Source organism: Cygnus atratus, chromosome 20, assembly GCF_013377495.2.
Source record: "Cygnus atratus isolate AKBS03 ecotype Queensland, Australia chromosome 20, CAtr_DNAZoo_HiC_assembly, whole genome shotgun sequence".
NCBI lineage: Eukaryota > Metazoa > Chordata > Aves > Anseriformes > Anatidae > Cygnus > Cygnus atratus.
Genome location: NC_066381.1, coordinates 10,078,079 through 10,097,822, shown reverse-complemented (window position 1 = coordinate 10,097,822; position 19,744 = coordinate 10,078,079). Strand labels below are relative to the sequence as shown.

The following is a 19,744-nucleotide window of genomic DNA, read 5'->3' as shown; positions in this document are numbered from 1 at the left end:
CATTTGGCATTCCTTAAATAATGTGAGTTTCCTCTTCTTGGGTGCTCGGACAATGACCTTGCAAATGAACTGGAGAGAGTGCATCAGTGCCCATGGTACTAATATATAAATATATATAATATGCATAATACACTTTACATATACCCTGTCCCATTACTGTATGTATAAGCGTGTGTGTGTATTTTCCAAAGAGTTACGTGCTGAACTGTGTTTGTGCTTAATGTTAAACAGGGGGTTAAATGACACGGGGACCTTGGTTGGGGTCCCCCTTTTCCCCAGCAATGGCTTTCTCAAGCGATTTAAGGGTTTTAGATGAATCAAAGTGTCTGTCTTTCCAAGACTGTTACTGAAGGCCAGCATGTGTGCGTTGCCATATGCAACCCACTTACTTCTGTGCTCTGCATTGCTATTTCAATGACTAGAAAACGTTGGACAAGTTGGGAGGTGCTAAGCAAGGGACATCAGATGTGGTAAAGCGGTTAGAAGGTGCTGTCCTGGGAGACATATGAGGAAAGAATACCTATAGTGTGTCAAAGAAGGGAAAAAAAGAAAAAAAACAAACACTGAAAGGCTACTGCTATTTATAGCAAGCCCAGAGGAGTGGAGAAATTATGTAGGGTGATGCAAGGAGTAACAATATGAAATTAAATGGGATGGGAAAGGAGGGGAAATTTGGCTGAACGCAGGGGAAAATGTCTTCTGTTTGGCTGTGCAAATGCCCCAGGAGAAGTAGGAAAGCTGGTCGTTTGGGATTTCTAAACCAAGGCCTTAAAAAGCACTGGAAAGGAACATAGGATGCAGTCCTGTGAGGACAAAGAGATAGACTAGATAATCCTAATAAGTATTTTTCATTTCTTATATATTTGATTCGATACTTCTAAATATAATTATGTGTAACAAAATATATGTATTCGAGGCTGCCTGTTTCTATTACAAACCACATCCATTACAAACTATATCATCTCGTATAAATTCTCTTTGCCTTCATTTTTTTCTCTTTTATGTAAATCACCTTTGGGGCTGGTATTTTCAACGTACTGTTTTTACACAGTGGAGTTGTTCTTATTAATTTTGAGCAAAACGCCTAAGATAAATTTTAATGCCAGAAGAGAAGAGCACTGTTTCACATCCGGACCCTCCCCGCACTGGTTTTTATACAGGTATGCTCAAGGTGTGCCACCACGAGGCATGCCATGCCGTGCTGTGCCGTGCCATGCCGTGGTGCAGGTCCTGCGGGAAGGCCGAGCTCGGGCAGCTACATGTCCCTTAAGGACAGCAGCACCCAGCCTGGCTGCCTGCTGGCCAAAATCTTGTCACGGAGGGCAGGCAGTGGCTTCTCACAGACCCATGTGCAGCAGGCCGGGGTGGCCTGAGGACCCTGCGGTCCGTATTTTGTGAACAGACACGGTTGTGCTCACACCACCAGGCCTCATCTCCAGAGACGTGGCGTCTGGGAGCAGGGCCGATGTGGGAACGTCTCCCTTCCCGGTCCGTCCTGTCCAGGCCCAGATAACCCCAGCAGATCTTGACGCACGGCAGCAGGAGGAGGTGGTTAGGAGAGCTGAACAATTGTAGTTTTTCCTTCAGTCTGACCACGCCTGGCCTAAAGCATTGACATGCCGTGACTCCCAGTGCTGTCCCTTGTTCCGCAGACATGTATGACCAAGTGCTGAAGTTTGGTGCCTACATCGTGGACGGCCTGCGGGAGTATCGGCAGCCCGTGCTCATTTACATCCCGCCGCAGGGGGAGCTGAGAGGGGGATCCTGGGCTGTGATGGACCCGACCATCAATCCTCGTCACATGGAGATGTACGCCGACAGGGAGAGCAGGTACGGCCACTCTGTCCTCCCTCTAACCACCCGCTTTGAGGCACAGTTACCTGGCTGAGTGAGGAGCAGTCAGTGAAGTGTGCTCAGAAATGTGCTCTTCAGAACCCCTCAGCATTGTCCCGTCTATCAGACGGGCAGTTGGGTAGTGGCACTTTTTTAAGAAATAAAACTTGCATAAGTGAAGTTCTAGTTACCAGTGGTTCGGGATGTAGCATTACAAGCAAACCCTGGGAAGCATGCTTTTAAAATATTTTTGAGAATCTCTAAAATACAGAGATACAGAATCATTTGGGGGAAAAAGCCAGCCCTGCCTGGTGTAGCTGTAGCAGCCAGGAGCAGGTTGAACTAGAAGGATGGCGTGAATATTGCCAGTTTTACTTGGAGCAGGAGGTAGGAAGAGGAGCAGGTGGGCATGGGCTAGTTACAGAACTGAGCAGTGAAGCACCACGAGTGCTACAAAAAACAGAAGCAATGTTAGATTTTTGTTTTAAATGTATTTAATCTGGTCAGCCATAGGATGTGGAAATAACCAGGCAAATGGGAAATGAACTAACACCTGACAGTGCAAATAGCTTTATTGTGTCAGTGTCACCCCTCAGTGCTCAATTCCAGCGCTGTGCCTGGGCATATTCTCCTCCCAGAAGTAGGGGCAGATGAAACTTTTCTCTGGTACCTTCTGCACTGCTTGGAAGCACACCCCTGCACGTGCCACCTTTTTTCCCCATGGTGCAGCTGCCAGCAATTTTGCCCTGCTGAGGTGGTAGGAGTGGAGAGGATGTGCTGACAGCACCGGGGTGAATGCTTCCCTCACTCTCTACTCCCGTCCCCTGCTTCTGCCCCGTACCTTTCTGGGATGCCAGCCATGTGAGCTCGCCCCTTTGAGATCCAGGTGCAGCTTCCCAGCAGGTGGGATGTGAAGGACAGTGTGTGGCTGGCAGAGCTGTAGTTGGACTCTACTGGACCTGAGCTCCGGTAGCCAAGACAGAGATTATTTTGCAGACTCTGCCATCCTGGCCCTACACACTGTTGCATTTGCAATAATTCCCATCGCGGATGCTGCTCCACAGCCGGGACGCTGACCTCCCTCCTCCTTGTTCCTCCTGTCCTCACGGTTAAAGGCCGAAGGGATTTTATTTACCAAACCTAAGTTTCAAATCACGTGCTCCTCTGTCTGTGACCTGGGAAGTGGGCAGATCTCTGATGGAGATGGTTGGTTAGTTGGTTTGTTTCTCAAAGCTTACCTACCTTTCAAAAGAGCTTCCTGGTCACAGCTTGAAAGAGACTGCCAAGAGCATTGCTTGTACTGGGCTGCAGTATGTGCTGTTGGACAGACGTGGCTCTGTGAAGCCTCACGTGCATTTGTGGCTCTGGATAAATAATAGCTAAGATGCTTTCTCTTGTTCTCTCTTTCTCTTTGTTTTGTCTCCATTCCCCCCTTCTCTTCTTTTTTCTGCATTACTTTCTAGACAACGTTGAACCATTCCATTTTGTGTTTCCCCTTGTCCGATGACCTGAAAGTGCCTTTCTTTTCTCTTTTCCCATCGCTGACCAGAGGAGGAATCCTGGAACCGGAGGGGACAGTGGAAATCAAATTCCGCAGGAAAGACCTGGTGAAGACAATGAGGCGAGTGGACCCCGTCTACATCCACCTGGCGGAGCGCCTCGGTACGTCTGCGCGGGGCGGTGGGCCGTTAGCTGGGCGCTAATGAATGTGTTTATGGACCTTAAAAAGGGGCACTGAGGCATTTTATCAAATTCATGATAATTTTTATTTACTGTCATCTAACGTGGGAAGAAAACCAGATGAGACAAGCTGCACGGATGTACGTGAGAGAGAGAGGGTGTTTGTGTGCGTATAGCATACCTAGGGCCTGAGAGTGTCTTTGTCAACTGAATTTTATTTATTTTTTTTAATTGATTGGGTCTTACAACAGACACTTAGTACAGTTGCTTGGCTCTAGTTTCCGTCTCAGGAATTTTTGGCCAAACCCTCAGCTGGTGTCATTTGGCACAATTAAGGATTTGGCCAAAGACATTTTTGGGCTGCTGGACTGTCACTGTGTGTCCGAGGTAGTTCTGAGTAATAAAGTCTGCTGCTTTTCAGTTTCAGGAAAAGAAATAAAAATATTCTTCACCTCTTCAGTAAAACATGGGGTGAATTGCAGTGCTCAGCAGCCAGTGTGTCGCTGCATGTGTTGTGTTATTGCTGTGCCTTTCATTCCAAACAATCCCAACACCTGGTATGGACCCAACAGCCCAAAGTACAGAGCGTTCAGCAAAATGCACTTAATATCAGATGTGTGCTCTCCCAAGGGAATAGGCTCTTTAAATAGTTCTTTACTAGCTCTTACTATAAGAGTATCATCTTACAGAGCCTCTTTTTACTTCCAAAATTGACTACATTTTAGTAGTGGAGGAAGCATGCTACGTGGGTATGGTTTGAATTTATAAAGCCTTTTGGGATCTTTCAGGAGGAAAAGTGTTCTGCAAATGACTGATAAATCGTCTCTATTGCTGCAGTTACGTTTTATTATTTGGCTTTTTTTTTTAATTTATGGCAGTGCAACAATTTATATACAAAACAAGCATTCTGATATGCCTTGGGAGGAGAATAATAATTGTGAAGGGTGCTTGGAGTGGTAAGAATCAGAGTGCTTGCTGAAAGTCAGGTTCTTCCTGATGTCTTTGATAGCATCAAAGACTTTTTTTCTTTTTTTGATAGTATTTTATAAATCTCTTTGTTTTCTCTCACCGTGCTGATTGCTTTCTGGGCAAGAAGCAGGCTAGCAGGTGTTTGGGTTTTGCAGACCAGCACGAGGCAGTGGTTTTATCTGAGTTCAAGTCTTGCTCGTGTGGGTTATGGTGTTAGGGAGAGTGGGCACAAGTACCCAGGTGGCTGTGTTGTTCTTCCCGTGTCTGTTTGTTGGAATGGAAAAAACATTACAGTGCTTGTAGCTGCAGCAAGGAAGTTGTTTTCACAAAAACTCACCTTTGGCCCACGTTAGGCTCGGCAGAGTCCATTGGGAAGCAAACAGACGGTGCGGCGGCACCAGAAGATGGGGCAGGTCCCAGTGGGCGTGCTGCTGGGCGCTTCCCCGCCAGTTTGAGGCTGCCACCCAACTACTCCACGTCAGGTTTCCCCCCCTCCACCTTCTGGAGGTGTTCTCCTGCACCTTGGCATCCCACACAGAAGAGCTGCCACTGAGTTGCAGGAGGCTTCTGGGGAAGAAGAATCCTGGTGTGTGCCTGGAGAAGGCAGCGCGCTGGCTTTCTGCTGCAGACCATGCAGAGGAACGGCACTGCGGCCGGAGTGCTGTTCCCGGGAGCATTTCCCTTCACCCTGCCACAGGCAGCAGTGGCTCTGCCGACCAACAGAGCAGCCTGCTGCCCCCACGGGAGGCTGGTGTCTTCTGTGGCACAGCGGCAGCACAAGTCCTGGCCCCAGAGCACAGAGCTGCTGGCAAGAAGGGCTCTTGGACTGCTCAAGTCCTGGAGCGGTGGAGGAAGTAGGAGAGCAGAGCAGCGTGAGCTTATTTTGAGCTTATTTATTGTTGTGTGCAGGGACCCTTAGCCCGGGCTGGGTGCAGGACGCCTGGGAGCAGCCTCCAGCCACACCGCGCAGGACCTCAAAAAATGGAGATGGGGAGAAGGAAGGGAAACAGTTTTGTGCCGGGAGTCTCAAAAACGCAAAGCCAGGAGACGTTGGGAGGCAGGAGCCTGTTCAAGGCTTTTTTCCTCTCCTCCTCTACAGAGTAATTACTCCCAGCAAACTCCATACACTTTAATTAAAATGACTGCAACACAAGAGCAAGTCACTTACAACTGTACATACAGAGAGCTCTAAAAGCTTCAGTCACTGATAAGCATCTCACTTAGATGGCTCGTAATTGCTCCCAACATCGGGCGATCATTGCTGTTGTTTTGCCACTAATTCCGTACCATAGCAGGAAAGCCAAGATTGCAGGACACAGTGAATTGCATAATTTTTTTTTTTTTGCTGGTTTTCTTTCTGGCCAATTTAAAATTTGTCAAAGTCGGTCTTCTTCTGGATCACTGCCCTTTGATATTTCGCGCACTCCATTTGCCACAAACAAGCCGCAGGGCCGCAGTTCATGCTGACTCCAGCAGAAGCAGAGAAAGCTCCATTTATCTTACACTGCCTGCTGAATTCTTACTCATTAGCTGGGGGTTCACTGCCTCTCTTTAACCCCTGAATGGCTGTCATCCCTCCCCGGAGCTGCTGAATCGTGGGGAAGAGGGGGACGCTCACAAGCATGTGCCTGGTGCAGAGGGGTGGGGAAGCGGCGACTTGCTCATTCGAGGCATCCCCAGCCACTGGCTTTCGACTACAGCGGGGGAGTGGGAGAGCGGGGAAGGCTGGCAGATATTGAATAATTTGACATAAATCTGTTCATTATCAATTCTCTGGCACTAGCGCCGAAATGTTTATTAGCCCCGTGTTTTATTAAAATGTCACTCAGAGCCGTGCTATTACGGAACAGCGAGCCGTGCCGAGCAAAGGGCAGGGGGAGAGGATGGCCCCTGTCCTGCCCACCACGCCGAGGAGGTGAGCAGCATGAGCAGCGATCCCCTGGAGACACGGGAACCGTGCGAGCTGCAGGCCGTCGTTGAGAAGAACATGGAGATTCAGTTTTATTTTGCTTATTTGTTACAATTAGAGTAAAGCAGTTAGGAGTGGAATAGGAATTAAGTTTGCCGTGCAGATCGCCGGCGTGTAATTTAGCAGTTGTGTGGGGTAACGTAGGCAGAAATTTGGTGGAATAGGAATAAAAGGAACGGCAAAATGGGTCCTGGTAGAGCAGGGCTGGATATCACGTTACCACGTTTCTTCTGTCAGGTATTTATCATGGTAAAAGGGAATTATTTGTTCACCTGGCCGAGGGGATGCCAGTGTGAACATCCCCTTCAGCTGACGCCAGGAGAAGGTTGGTCGTGTGCTAGCACGCAACTCTAATTTTATTTGAAATGCCCCTTTTGTGTGCGTCTGTATGCGTTGTATGGAGCGCGTGGAGGGAGCACGCAGCTCCACGCCAGCAGCAGCACTCGCAGTTTTCCTGCACAAACACCGGTGCTGCAGACAGCCCTCACCTTCCCTGCGGGGGCACAGGACCAGAAGCGAACCTGCATGGTGAGGATGTGGCTGCCAGTGCCCTGGGCTCAGCCCCATTTCCCAAGGGGCTGAGAGCTTCCATCCCGTGGCCCGTTTCGCTCCCAGCTTTAGCTCGGCAAGGTAGATTACAGTTCAAAAGTCCAGTAATTATTTTCTGGGGGGTGGGTTGTTGGCTCGGTGTTGCAATTAATCAAAGCGCTGCTTGTTTTCTTGAGCAGCGACTAAGAAAAATGCTGCTGCTGCGATGCCATCTCTCATGGACGAATGCAGTCAGCACGGCTGTAACTTTTTGTCTTTTAGGCGATGCTGATTTTCAGGAACTGCTTCTGTGTGCAAGTGCTGCTGCATTTAAATTGTTGTTAATTCACAGTCATGAGTCTAGAAGAACAAGTGCTGATTTCTGCCAGCTCCTCCGTGACAATTGGCATCTTCAGTATCCTCCCAGGAGGCTTGTCGATGATTCTCCCAAAATACAAATTTTTGGGAGTTACTTACCTGCCGCGCTTTGACCCTTTGCTCTGTTGCTAACTCGAGGCCTGAGGATCAAAGGGCTGGGAGGGACCAGGGCAGAACATCGCCCGGTGCAGCTCAACGAGGATATTTCAAGCCCGTGCCACGAGCATGTGTGACCTTCACTGCTATTTCATAGTGCACCTCTGTAACATAAATCCTCCTGAATATTTAGTGAAGCAATTACAAGCAGTCTCATTTAAAGAAACAAGCCACAATCCAAAAATGTCCGTCTCTCTGGGACGTGAGTGGCTCTCGGTGACCTTCCCTCTCCCCCTCGAGCAGTGCCCGGCCGGGAGCCGTGCTGGCTGGGCACCCTGGGGCCAGCACCTTCCTGCTGCTGTCGCTGCTTTCGTCGGCAGGAGCTGTGTTAATGGCGGAGGGAAGGAAGGTGAGATGCAGGCGGAGGGACTGGTGTTGCAGGTGGGGAAATCAGACGGGACAGTCATGACCAGCATTAAAATTGACATGTAATTATGTCATCGGATGGCTCTGCTGGTGTTATTTGGAAAAAAAGTCCCCAAATTTGCCTGTAATACTTGTACCATTGCACTAATCAATCACTGTTAATGCCCCTTTGTAGGCTGCAGAGCTAGCAGTGTTTATATTGCCTGGCTCTCGGCGTGAGGACCACTGCAGATCGCCTGGGTCAGGGGCCTCGGTGCTGGGTGTCTGCGCAGATCCTCGAGGGCGTGTTTGAGGAAGAGGCAGGAAAACGGACGAGTAAATGCTTTGCCATGCTGAGGCTGTGTGCCGAGGGTGAGGGAGAAAATCCCACATTTTAACAGCTTCGAAACCATAAACCATCAAATTGATTCAGAAGCCGCCTGGCTTTCTGCAATCAGAGGGAACCTACAATAACATTTCTTGAAGTCATTTTGTCTAACCTGTTAAACTGGTCATATTTAAAAAAAGCACTTTGCTACTAAACGTTATGGGAAGCCGTGATTCATGGGCCTGCTGAGCCATTTCCATCTGGCAGGGACTTTATTAAAGGCAGCGCACCCGTCGCAGCGCTGGAGCTGCCACTGTGCACGGGGCGGGCGGGAGGGTGGTTACCCCGACGAGGTTTTTTGTTTAGTGGGGCACAAATCAAAATAGTTTAGGTGTTGCTTTCTCCACCGCGATGCTTGCCCTTAACTTTTGGAGAGGAGCATAAATCGACTGGGGACAGTCACGGGCTGCAGGAGCAGGAGGAAAGTGTTTGGGACCCGGGAGGCCAGATCGCACCGGCTGGGGACGGGGAGACCTCGGTGTCACGCCTGGCAGACAGCAGAGACTGGCAGCTGGGGAAAGTTTTAGGTTAAATAATCCATATGGGTGGGTTTACACCGGGTTTTGTTGGTTTGACCAGCTGTGTTTGAGCGGAGGGCATCAGCAAGGACAGATCCCTCGCCTGTTGTTCATGAGGAGCTTTTGGAGGGTGAAGGGCATTTCGGCAAGACCCCTTTTCCCAGCAGGGTCCTGGACTTCGCTCCTCTGACCTCAGAAGGGGCTCGAAAAGACACAGTAGAATGAAGAGGTCTTGGTACGTTCCCCACGGTGGTTGGGCTTTTGGGGCTTTGCAGGTGCTGGAAGCAGGACAAGGCCGCTACCTGGCCCCTTCCGATGGTGCCGGTGGCTGCGATCCGCCCGGCGCCCTGTATAGCTGCAGACAACCTGGTGACTGCAGAGCAAAGCTCGATCCAAGACAAATGTGATATTTTATGGCACTTAGAGTGCCGTCTTAGGAAGTGTCCTGCATTGCCTGCCAAGTTCGGAAGGTCGCACGTGTTCTTCCTTCCTTTGAATTGCCGTCACGTCTCACCTGCTGGCCCCACCCGCGTGCCGGAGCCCGCTCACTTCGCATCTGCATTGCCAGGTGGTCGCTGCAGAGTGCTGCTCCCTTTGTTTCCCTATTGATTAGCGGCTGATCCATACCCGGAGGTCTATAATGTTCCTATGATTTAAACTTTAACAGTTTCATTAACTGTCCAGTACCTTTAGAGCAAAGGAATCCCATATTTTAACTCCCCTCATCTTGCCAGGGTAAGATTTGTGGAAGGAGACTTCTTTTCCCCAGAAATAAATAAATAAAGCCCCAGCTTTCTGAAAAACCCTGAGGCCTCAAGATCTGACTAGAAAAGAAAGAAAACCATTCCAAGATATTTAATTGTACAGGGGGCTTACAGGATTGATCGAGAGCTTAGCTTTTTACAATAGTCCAGTGAATAAGAAATGCTCCTGACAAACGATCGATGATGGGATAATCACTCTTTATCCCCCCTCCTCATTGTTACCTTCTTTCTTTCAGGAGAACAGGGTTCAGAAGTCAAAAATCTTTATAGACGCTGCTTTTAAATTAAGCAGAAAATAGACATTGACATATTTGTTAATCTCACCTAAATCATTACTGGGCCTGGCTGCTTTGACTGTACACCGTGTGCGTGGCGGAGAGGCCACAATACACGAGCAGTGCTGGCTTGGAACGGGGGGATGTAGGAACTTGCGGTTTAACGGGGATAAATACCTATAATTCTTTATTCTGAAGGCTGTAAGAGTAGCTGCTCTTAATTAAAACCTTCTTACTAGCACCTGAAAGGTGAGGCAACATTTGTATTGGTAGGTACGTAAAAACATTGCTTTGCCTGGAAGCAGCGGTGTGCGGCTGGCCTGGGACTTGGAAGTGTGTTGGGGTGTGTCCGTGTGTCTGTCCGTGCGTCTGTCTGCTGTTCCCACCTCCTCTGACGTGGAAGAGGAGCTCAGGGAGGACACAAGGTCCTGCTGTGTTTGTGGGCTGGGCAGCGACCGGCCGGCCAGACGACACGCCGCTGTGTGCGTGGCTTCACAGTGTCCATGGTCCTCGCTTAAACGAGCGGTGTGTGGGACATCGTTCTTTTTAGGAGTGAGTCCAGTAAATCTGTCACTTAATTGACGGCTCAACTCATTGGCATTTAAATGGAATGAGTTTCCGTGGTGAAACCTCCTTTGGAGCTCCTGCCTGAACGTTGCTGGCAGGGGAGCTGGGCTGGAGCACTTGGGTTTAACTCGAGGCTGCTTGGCATGGCTTCCAGCTGATGGGCTGGCATTCGTCCTGGCCAGTGCAGCCTGGGTTTTGCCTGAGTGCAGGAAGAGGAGAAACCTCCCTTCTCTCTCCGGACTGTCAGCAGCCGTTTGTACAGCCCTGGCTCTGACCTGCCGAAGGCCCCTGACGTGTGGCTGTGCCTGTTGCAGGTACCCCTGAGCTGAGCCCTGCGGACCGAAAAGATCTGGAGACGAAGCTGAAGGAGCGGGAGGAGTTCCTGATCCCCATTTACCACCAGGTCGCCATGCAGTTTGCCGACTTGCACGACACACCCGGCCGGATGCAGGAGAAGGGTGCCATAACTGTGAGTGCCACGGAGCTCGCCCCGGGTCGGGGCAAGCTGCTGGGGGAGGCAGCAGGCTCAGAGGAACTTGGTGTCCTGTGGGGCTACAAACAAACCTCGGCCCCAGTGAGCTGGCTCAGACACGGGGGTCTGTGTATTTCTCCTGTGCGAGTGACATAACTGAGTGTGTCACGAGTGCACACCTTTCCTTCCTGTGGGAAGCAAGCCGTCTGTATTTCTCCGTGTAAATGTCCCTCGCTCATTTCTCTTTCTCCACCTATGTCTCGGGCAGGACATTCTAGACTGGAAAACTTCTCGTACCTTCTTCTACTGGAGGCTGAGACGTCTTCTTCTGGAGGACGTGGTCAAAAAGAAGATCCACGATGCCAACCCTGAGCTGACCGATGGGCAGATCCAGGCTATGCTGAGACGCTGGTTTGTGGAAGTCGAAGGGACGGTAAAGGTAAGAGAAAATGCAGCCTCACCAAGGCAGCAGTCTTTCTTGGGTGCGAGTTCAGTGAAGTGCTCCCAGGTGTTCCCGGTCATGAGCTGCTTTATGGGAACACTTTATATCAAGCCAGAAAAGCAAGTACACTCAGCTCAATAGGTTTTTCACAAGCACGTAGCACCACTGATATGAAAACCTGAGCATCTTGAAAAGACGAACAGCTGTCTCAGCAAAGCAAGGAACGAGGCCCTAGGAAGGAGGCTGCGCAGAGGTGCTGCTGGCTGGCAGAACTGGCAGCAGGAATCCCAGCAGCCACAGGACACACTGTGCACGCCCCCCTGAACATCTCCGTCTCCATGTGTCTGCGCACAGCGTGCCTGAAATATCACCGCAGAGCTGCGAGTGCTCGCAGAGGCGGGGGGAACGAGCTCCCCCAGCTGTGGAGACCAGTCCCTGCGACCCTCGGGATCCTCTGTGTTGTGAAAGCAGGGTTGTTATTATTTTTTAATTATTCTTTTATACTGAATAACATCCTAAATCCTGCACTACCCACTGATGCTGGGAAGGGAGGAGGGGTTTGCTGTGCTGCAGTTCTGTCGGGCAGATGTTCCGTTCCTGCAGGGGGCGTTTCAGTCAGGTCTCGGGGCAGCAGCAAGGAGCCAAACCATGGAGCCATCCTGTCCTGCTGCTTGCCGAGCGGGCTGTGTCCCCGCTGTTCCTCTTCCTCGGGGTTGGCCTCACCTTCCTCCCCTTCCCCTGGGCCCTGAACTCAGCTCGCACGTGCCCGGCAGTCGGTGACCGTCACCACGTCCCAGCCCACAGGAGCCCCTGTGTCCCCCGGGCTGTGCAGGGCTTTAAGGCCACGTGGAGCCGTGTGCCATCAAAGGCAGGGGCGCAAATTCGCTGCCAGATGTAACTGCTGTGGTTTGGGGATGGGGGGGTTGCCTCGGCACCATCCTCGTCTGATGGCTGTGTAGAGGATTTCTCTTTTAATTGCGCTCCAACTCTGAAGCTGGCAATCTCTGAAGAGCAATCTCTGTCGTGGCTCTTAGGTTGTTTTTGTCACAATCCTCCAATCTGAGTTCTTTATTTCATTTTATTTTGTTTTATTTTTAAAGTCACAAACGCTCAGGGGTTCCAGAAAAAGGGGGGAAGTGCTCTCTGGAGGGCAGCAGGCTTTCCAAGGTAGTGTCTGAGCGTCTTTAAAAGCGGGCATCTCGTTAGCTAATACATTACACCAATCAAGGAGAGTTATCTTAAGCCACAATTAATCTGCTCCCTGGCATATGTTGATAGGAAAGCATCATGCTGTTTCTTAATTAAAAGCAAACGGATTAAAAATGATTAATAAGAGTATTAAATATTCTCCTAAAGTAAAAGCTTTGGGATTCTTGGGTAAATCTAGCTTTATGCAGGTCTGCAACCGTAAGGCAGCTTCTTGGTGTTTTTTCCCTTCCCTGAAATCTTCCTAAGTGCCCTACTTTGTATGCAGGGAGCATTGCTCGCATGTCTAGGGGCAGAAGCAAGGAGGAAAAACTAACGAGTTTAAAATAATAATAAGAAAAAAAACCAATGAAATAAGCAAAATCTTGAGCCTGACATGACATCACCGTTTTAAGACAGTCATATACATAATTTGTAAGGAAAAAAAAACCAAACACCTGGTGGGAGTGTCGGGCCAGAGTCTCAGCCTGGTACCCGTGTAGCATCTTCCTGCTGAAAAGGACGCATCCTGCCTCACGGGGGGCAGCCTGCGGGGACCGCCTGTCTCCCTGCCGGGCCCCGTGCCATGAGGCTGCTGCTGCTGCTGCTGCTGCCAGATCGCTGCGAGCACCGGGCTCGGCCTCTGCTTCAGCCGGTACCTCTGCAGCACGTCGGGCAGGACCCGCGCCGGGGTTGGAGCAGGGTCTGCGTGAAGGCCCCTCGCCACGGCACAGGAGCTCCCCGCGGGTGTAGCAGCAGCTTTGTCAGCACCGAGCGAGCGTTTCTTGTGAGAGTCCTGGGAAGGAGGGAAAAAAAGTTCCTGGACTATGGGAACTGGTAATTAAGTACATAGATAAAAGGTCAGCAGCGAGGGGGTGATAATTAAACAACGGGTCATTAGTGCCAATGCCGTCTTTCTCCGGTATTGGCAAGGCCGAGGGTAATCAGCTGTGGGGTGCTGGTGGGACGGCCACGGGATTTCCTGCAGTGAAAGCGTTTTGCTGGCTTGCTGCTGCCGCCCCAAGGGTGCCCCGGGCTTTCACAGGCGCTCTGACCTCCTGTGCTGAGGCTTCACCTTCGGGTGCAAACGTCCATCGCGTGCCACCAGCTCCCTGCCCCGGCGGCTGGCAGGACCGAGCGTGGTGCAGGGCGGCTGCCCGCTCTGCTCAGCCAGGCCCAGAGCCACCTCCTGAATTACCGCACCGAGCTCATTGTCATTCTGACTTTGACTTCGTTAGTGATAACAGAGAAGGATAGTGCACCTTTAAATGACGAGCTTTGTGTTTAATTACCCAAATAAAATGACATAAATATGAATGAGTGCTAATGGTGGTACTTGCTTTTCCGGAAACCATTAACAAAACGATTCTTAAATGATTTGTAAAGAAAATGAGAGGAGAAGAGAGGAGCAAGAAGGCTATTAGGCATCTAACACACTCCTGAATTATTATGTAGTCAGCTACCTAGCAAATATCAGGTGAAATGATCTTGCAAAATTAAAAATGGGTTTTGTTGCCAAGGCCTCTCGGGGCTGCGGACGCAGCGACCTCCTTCAGGAAGGGCTGTGGGTGTCCGGGCTGGGTCGTGGATCCCGCGTGCTGCCGTGCGCTGACACTGCCTCAGCCTCCAGGTGGTGGGGGCTTGGGTCCTGGGACGGCTCAGCACCAGGAGAGGCCCTGCTCAGCTGTGCCCCTGGCCCACCCTGCCCTCCCCGCGGGGCATCTGGCTGTGGCCTTTCAGAATCTGGCTTCTTGGTGGGGACAGCTCAGGGGCATCCCTCGCAGCTCAGGCAGCGATTCGGTGGTAGCCACTGGAAGCTGTGCTGCCTCCGTGGCTCCTCCACGTAGCTCCGTGGTGCTACGTTTACAGGAGGAGATGCAGAAGAAATGAATCGTCTTGTGACTTTAGCTAGTTGGTAGTTGTGCTTATAAAAGCCAAGCACTGGAAAAACCACCGAGGGCTGTCCCAAGGCTGCCAGTAATTGGGTTCACTTCCAGGAGCGGCACATGGGGAGGGGGTGCCTGCAGTCAGCGGTGGGCCCACGGGACTTGAGGCGGGCGCTGGGACCCGCGGTGACACTTGTGGTTTGTTCACAGGCGTACCTGTGGGACAGTAACAAGGACCTGGTGGAGTGGCTGGAAAAGCAGCTAACGGAAGAGGAAGGCATTCGCTCTGTTGTAGATGAAAACATCAAGTACATCTCCAGGGACTACATCCTCAAGCAGATACGGGGGTAAGCCAACCGTGCGGCCCGGCACCGCTGCGGGAGCTACTGTGAATTTTTTTGTACAAAATCTACATCTTGTGGACTCTGCCTGGTCTGGAGAGCTCCTGCCAGGGCGGGGTGCCTTGAGCAAAATGAGCGGAGCAAATGAGCGAAAAGACACCAGAGCGGGGCTCTACTCCAGCAGCACCCAAACCTCCCTGGCCATGCTCTGCCCTTCCCTAAAACGAGAGCCGTGAAGATCCAGGGCACAGAAATTTCACTGCTAATGTGTCTTTCTCCATTTGAGACAGATAATGGAAAATTATTCGTTGGTAGGAGGTCACATATTTTGGAGGGCCACATACTGCGTGAAGCAAGGAGAGAAAGCAAATCTCTGAGCTGTGCTACTGCCGTCAAAGTGGGGCATTGACCACACACGGCCAGAAAACCCTTAGTTTTCATCCCTTTATTTTTTCCAGCCCTAGCCTTTGCAGACAAGCTAGCTGCTTCTGTGCTCGGTGTCGTAAAATGCCCAGTTCCTTTTGATTATTGCTCAGAGCTATAGCAAATAAACCCCCTGATACTAACACATCGGCAGACAATCCATCCCTCCTGCCTGTCCGAGTTACTGTTCACGTTTGCAGACACTCATCCTGCCTCGTGAGCCAAACACTGCTAGACCTGAAGAGATCTAATTTTGATAATTTTTATGTCTTAGACTGGAGGTCTCTCAGCTTTGCCTCCTGGAGCACAGAGCCGGAGGGCACCGACCTGCTGCGGTTCCTGCGGTTTGCCTGTCCCTCTGGCTAGGCACGACATCCCATGCACGCATTTCCATCGGGCTCTCCACCCGTGCTGCAGTAGGCAGGGCTCCTGACGTCTGGGAGGGGGCGATGGGAGCGTCCTCGGCAGCCTCTGAATGTGCTGCTGGTGGCACCAGGGCTCGCTCCTGCCCTCCCCACACCTCCCCTGCTGCCCTGGGTGGGCCCGGCCCCAGCCCCATGGGGATTTCAGCCTCTGCACATCCGAGCTCTGCCACCAGCGCATTGATCGGCGCGAAGGCCCTCGGAGCCCGCACGGCTCGCAGTCAGTTAACACAAGTGCCTGCTGCCGCGGCCGCTCTCTCTTAAAGACCCCATATTTCAGTCCTCCCTGACGGGGAGCTGTCGGACGCGCGCCGGTGCGAGGGCCAGGGCTGCTGTCACTTAACTCTCGCCTCTTTCCAGCCTGGTCCAGGCCAACCCGGAGGTTGCCATGGATTCGATCGTGCACATGACCCAGCATATATCACCCACCCAGCGAGCGGAGATCGTGCGGATCCTCTCCACAATGGACTCGCCTTCTTCAACGTAAGAGCATCGATTTCCCGTACTCCCCCCTGCCCGGTACAGTGGAGGAAAAAAAAAAAAAAAAAAAGCTCAGAATTGCCCTTTGTCTGCTCGACTGCGACCACTGTACCGAGACGGGGAGGCTCAGGGAAATGCTGGAAGAGTGACATTTTTATTTTTTCAAATCAGACTGACCAGAGGAAGTGTGTTCTTTGGCCACAGACACGAGGAAAATGTATAAACACAAGCGCCTGCGGAATTGAGTTACAGCTGTCTAACTGTACCTTATTTATTTAACAAAGTGTGACTGGACCAATGCATCAGTTAGCTGTTCGACAAAACCACAGCCAGGCAATGACGGGTACGCTGGTACCGTGAGGTCTTGGCATAGCCCAGCAGGGGCTGAGTACGCCCCTGTTCCCCTGCCCGCTTCTCTCATCACACCCGGCCTGGCAGCGGCCGCGGGGTGCTGCCACGTGCCAACGTTACACCCCTGACACCCCACGGGGGCATTCGCTGCGGGCTGAGGCCAGGCAGGACCCTCGGGTGCAGGTGGGAGCCCCCCCCTTGTCCCTGGAGCTGGGAAATGCTCCTGTGTGGTGTTGTGTGGGCGAGTGGCATCCGCCACCGAGTCAGCCCTCTTGTCTCTGTCAGCCAGTGCGATTTTTATTCCAGACATCTGTCTTGTTACTCAGTAGTAGAACAGCATTTAAAGCCGCATGGCCAGTGCTGTGCCTGAGGCTCCTGGGCTTCCCAGGGCTGCTCCCCAACGGGGGAAGCGGCAGGGCAGGGCTTTGCGGGCTCCAGCTCTTTGCCTTTGTGCCTGATTCTTTTAGAACGGGTCACTAAGGTGTGTGAGAAGCCCTTCTAGGAGGAGATAAAAGAGGAGACCAAAACACAGCTGTTCAGCCATTTCTGCTCTGCCTTCCCTACTCATTTTGAGGGATAACACACACGGGGCAGCCCCACTTCTGCATATACTTCATCTAAGTGCTAATTCCTTTCATATGAGTAGGCAGCCAAAGCAAAAAGCAGATACGTAAGGGAGTGGAAGGGACAGAGTCAAACACACAATGGGGTTAGAACTGCAAAAGGAAAATTCGGTTCAGGGCACCTGAGCAGCTTTTCTCCCGTGCCCATCCCTGCCTCAGAGCTGACTTGAGCGCCGGCCGCACCACCTGGGTCGCCCTCATGGGCAGCTGGGGAAGGGACTCAGATCCTTCACACAAGACAGAAATATTAAAAAGAAGTTACTTTTTGGTCATCACGTTCTTTAGCACCAGCTGGCACGTTCACCTGTTCCAGTGGTCACTGTGCAGCCAGAACGGTCCGCAGTTGGTCCACAGTCGCTGTTGGGCAGGGAAGTGCGGAGCCACCCGGGGCCAGGCTGCCCACCAAGACTGCCCCGGGGCCTTTGCCAATCTCGACACTTTTATTTTCAAGGGCCTCCTGACCATAATAAAAGATCAGGTACGCAGGAAGTCTGTAAAAAGTAATGTTGGAGAGCTTACACCAATGATTGTCTTAAAAGTATTTCAGATTTTACAAATCCACTTTTAGTATTGCACGAATCAGAAGGGATGTTTTTATGAGAATTAATTACAATGCCAGTGCCTCACACCTGTGCTCTTTCCTTCCGAGCTGCAGCGCACCCCTTCTGCGCATGGGGTGCGAGAGCTCTTGCAAAATCAAGGTGCAGCACCGTGGGCGGCTGTTCTCCTCCCCGGAGAGCACAGCAGCATGGCCCATGGTGCCTGGAGTCATCTGAAGGACTAGCCTCGTCTTAATAGTTTAGAACCCTAATTTGATTTCAAAGACTCTTTTTTTCCACTAGAGCCCCCCGAACAACCCCCTGAAGATGCTTTTACTTAGGCCAACCTGGGCTGCAGCAGGACACAAAGGACAGACAGAGAATGTCTCAGCCAGGCAGGACTGCTCGGGGTGGGCGAGCGCAGCGCACGGACGTCTCGTTGGGCTCCTCCGCTGTCACCAGCATTTCCTTCGTGGTGCTGTCACAGACCGGTCCATTGCCGTGGTGTCTGCAGGTATCAGTGGGAAATGTCCTGGTGCCCACAGCTCCGTTCCCCGTGCCTGGGGGGAGCTGCAGCTGCCAAAGTCTGGGCAAGAGCAGAGCCTCTCTAGCTCAGCGTTACAGGCACTGGGGCAGGCTCGACTTAATTTGGGGGTAAAGTAGCTCCAAAAAAAAACCAGCCAGTAGTTAGCATTGGAGCTGGTTGGAAGTTGAAGCCTGGCTCTAGCCCTGGGAGCACTGTGGAGGTCCAGGAGCGCGGTGCCAGCGGATGCCACGGGGTGCTGCAGGCGTGCGGGGCAGTGCCCGAAGCGAGCCGGGCGGCGGGGCAGGCGCTGCGGGGAAACCACCCCTCGGTACATACAGTTCTTGCTGGTGCTGAAGTATTTCACTTACCTCAATTTCTTTTAATAAAAAGAATGAATTACATCTCTCTCTGTTGCCAGGAGTGAAAAGTCTGTCACCCCTCATCCCGAGCACCCCTCGGGGAGCTCCGCTTTTCCTTAGGGAAGGAGCAGGGAGGTTTTACGCAGCACCTCCCGAAGGGGCCCGGTGGCTGCCCATGCCGGGAGGACGGAGCCGAGGCACCGCTTGGTCTCGGCTGTGCCCCCAGCCTGTTCTGCACGAGCTCCTCATGAGACTGTGCCTGGCAGGCCCCTGTTGCCCCTTGTTCCCACTCGTTGTCACACCTCTGGAGGTGATTGGAATAAACCTTTTGGGATTTAACAACACAGGTGCCGGCAGGAGGAGCAGCTCCTCTCCACCGAGTGCTCTGCTCTGGGCCCCGCTCTGGGCCTAGCTCCCAGCCCGCAGCTGCTGCCCCAGCGAGCCGTTAGCAGTTGTGCCCCCTCCCCAGCTGTATTTTCCTCTTTAATGTTCAACTGAAACAAGCGAGCAGGGAAAGCCCAGCGGCAGCGAGCCTTTGAGGGTGCCACAGAAGTCCCCTGGGCCCTCTCCCGGAGGTGTCACAGGGGCAGGGCCGTGCTCAGCGGGAGCCCCATGGAAATTTCACTGCCAGGACCTCGGCTGTAGGGCTGTCCCCGGCTGACCCCGGAGCGGTGTACCAGCACCTTTCCAAAGTTCCCTCTATTGAAGGTTAGTTTTGGGGTGTGACGTGTCAAACCAGACGATGTTAGCCAAGAAAACCCCAGCCGTTAGTCTCATGCGTTTCTCAAAGCAGAGTCCTGATGAGCAAAAGCATAAATCACCTTAACAAACATCATACAATTTGGATGGGGGGGGGACCCTATTGAACTCTAGAAATGCATTTAAAACTCTTTAGCCTAAAATATCTACATATTAAAATGCCAAGAAAAGAAGTACCAAAGCTGTAAGCTCTCAAAAGCCCGAGATCAAAGTGCCATCATCTTTTAATGTAAACCTTTTGTTGCATCAACAGTCTTAAGAGGGATGAGAGACATCAAAATAAAAACTGAGACAAACTGTGGCTTTGTAGCTGTTTTTTGTTTTAGTCTCTTCTCTCAATTTGGGCCATGAAATAGGTCAGCTCCATTACTGATCAGCCTTCCCACAAATATTTAAAACAAATTGAATTGCACACCCAATACCCATCACAATTACGCCAGGCACAATAACTAAATTAGCAATTCAACAAAATAATTGGAAATGCGATTCTCTCTATTCCACAGCCTCCCTCAGGGGTTTGGCCGATCTATGGGGGGAAAACTCTGCTTTACTAATTCTGCAGCTAA

The 19,744-nt window shown here is 51.6% G+C and overlaps 1 protein-coding gene across 14 annotated transcripts in view; it reads left to right on the top strand.

Annotated features, from left to right (window-relative positions):
* The window catches only part of ACACA (acetyl-CoA carboxylase alpha), a 131,256-nt gene extending 114,990 nt beyond the window's left edge, over nt 1-16,266 (top strand). For 11 of the 14 annotated variants that reach the window (XM_035561176.2, XM_035561171.2, XM_035561178.2 and 8 more), the window contains 6 exons: nt 1,653-1,830; nt 3,383-3,495; nt 10,685-10,839; nt 11,111-11,281; nt 14,566-14,702; nt 15,902-16,266. In XM_035561176.2, coding sequence (XP_035417069.1) covers nt 1,653-1,830; nt 3,383-3,495; nt 10,685-10,839; nt 11,111-11,281; nt 14,566-14,702; nt 15,902-16,028 — 881 coding nt within the window. In that variant the 3' untranslated portion in view covers nt 16,029-16,266. Of the gene's footprint in view, nt 1-1,652; nt 1,831-3,382; nt 3,496-10,684; nt 10,840-11,110; nt 11,282-14,565; nt 14,703-15,393; nt 15,878-15,901 lie in introns of those variants that run through there. The other 3 variants (XM_035561170.2, XM_035561169.2, XM_035561179.2) reach the window with 1 other exon arrangement.
* The last annotated feature ends 3,478 nt before the right edge of the window (nt 16,267-19,744 follow it).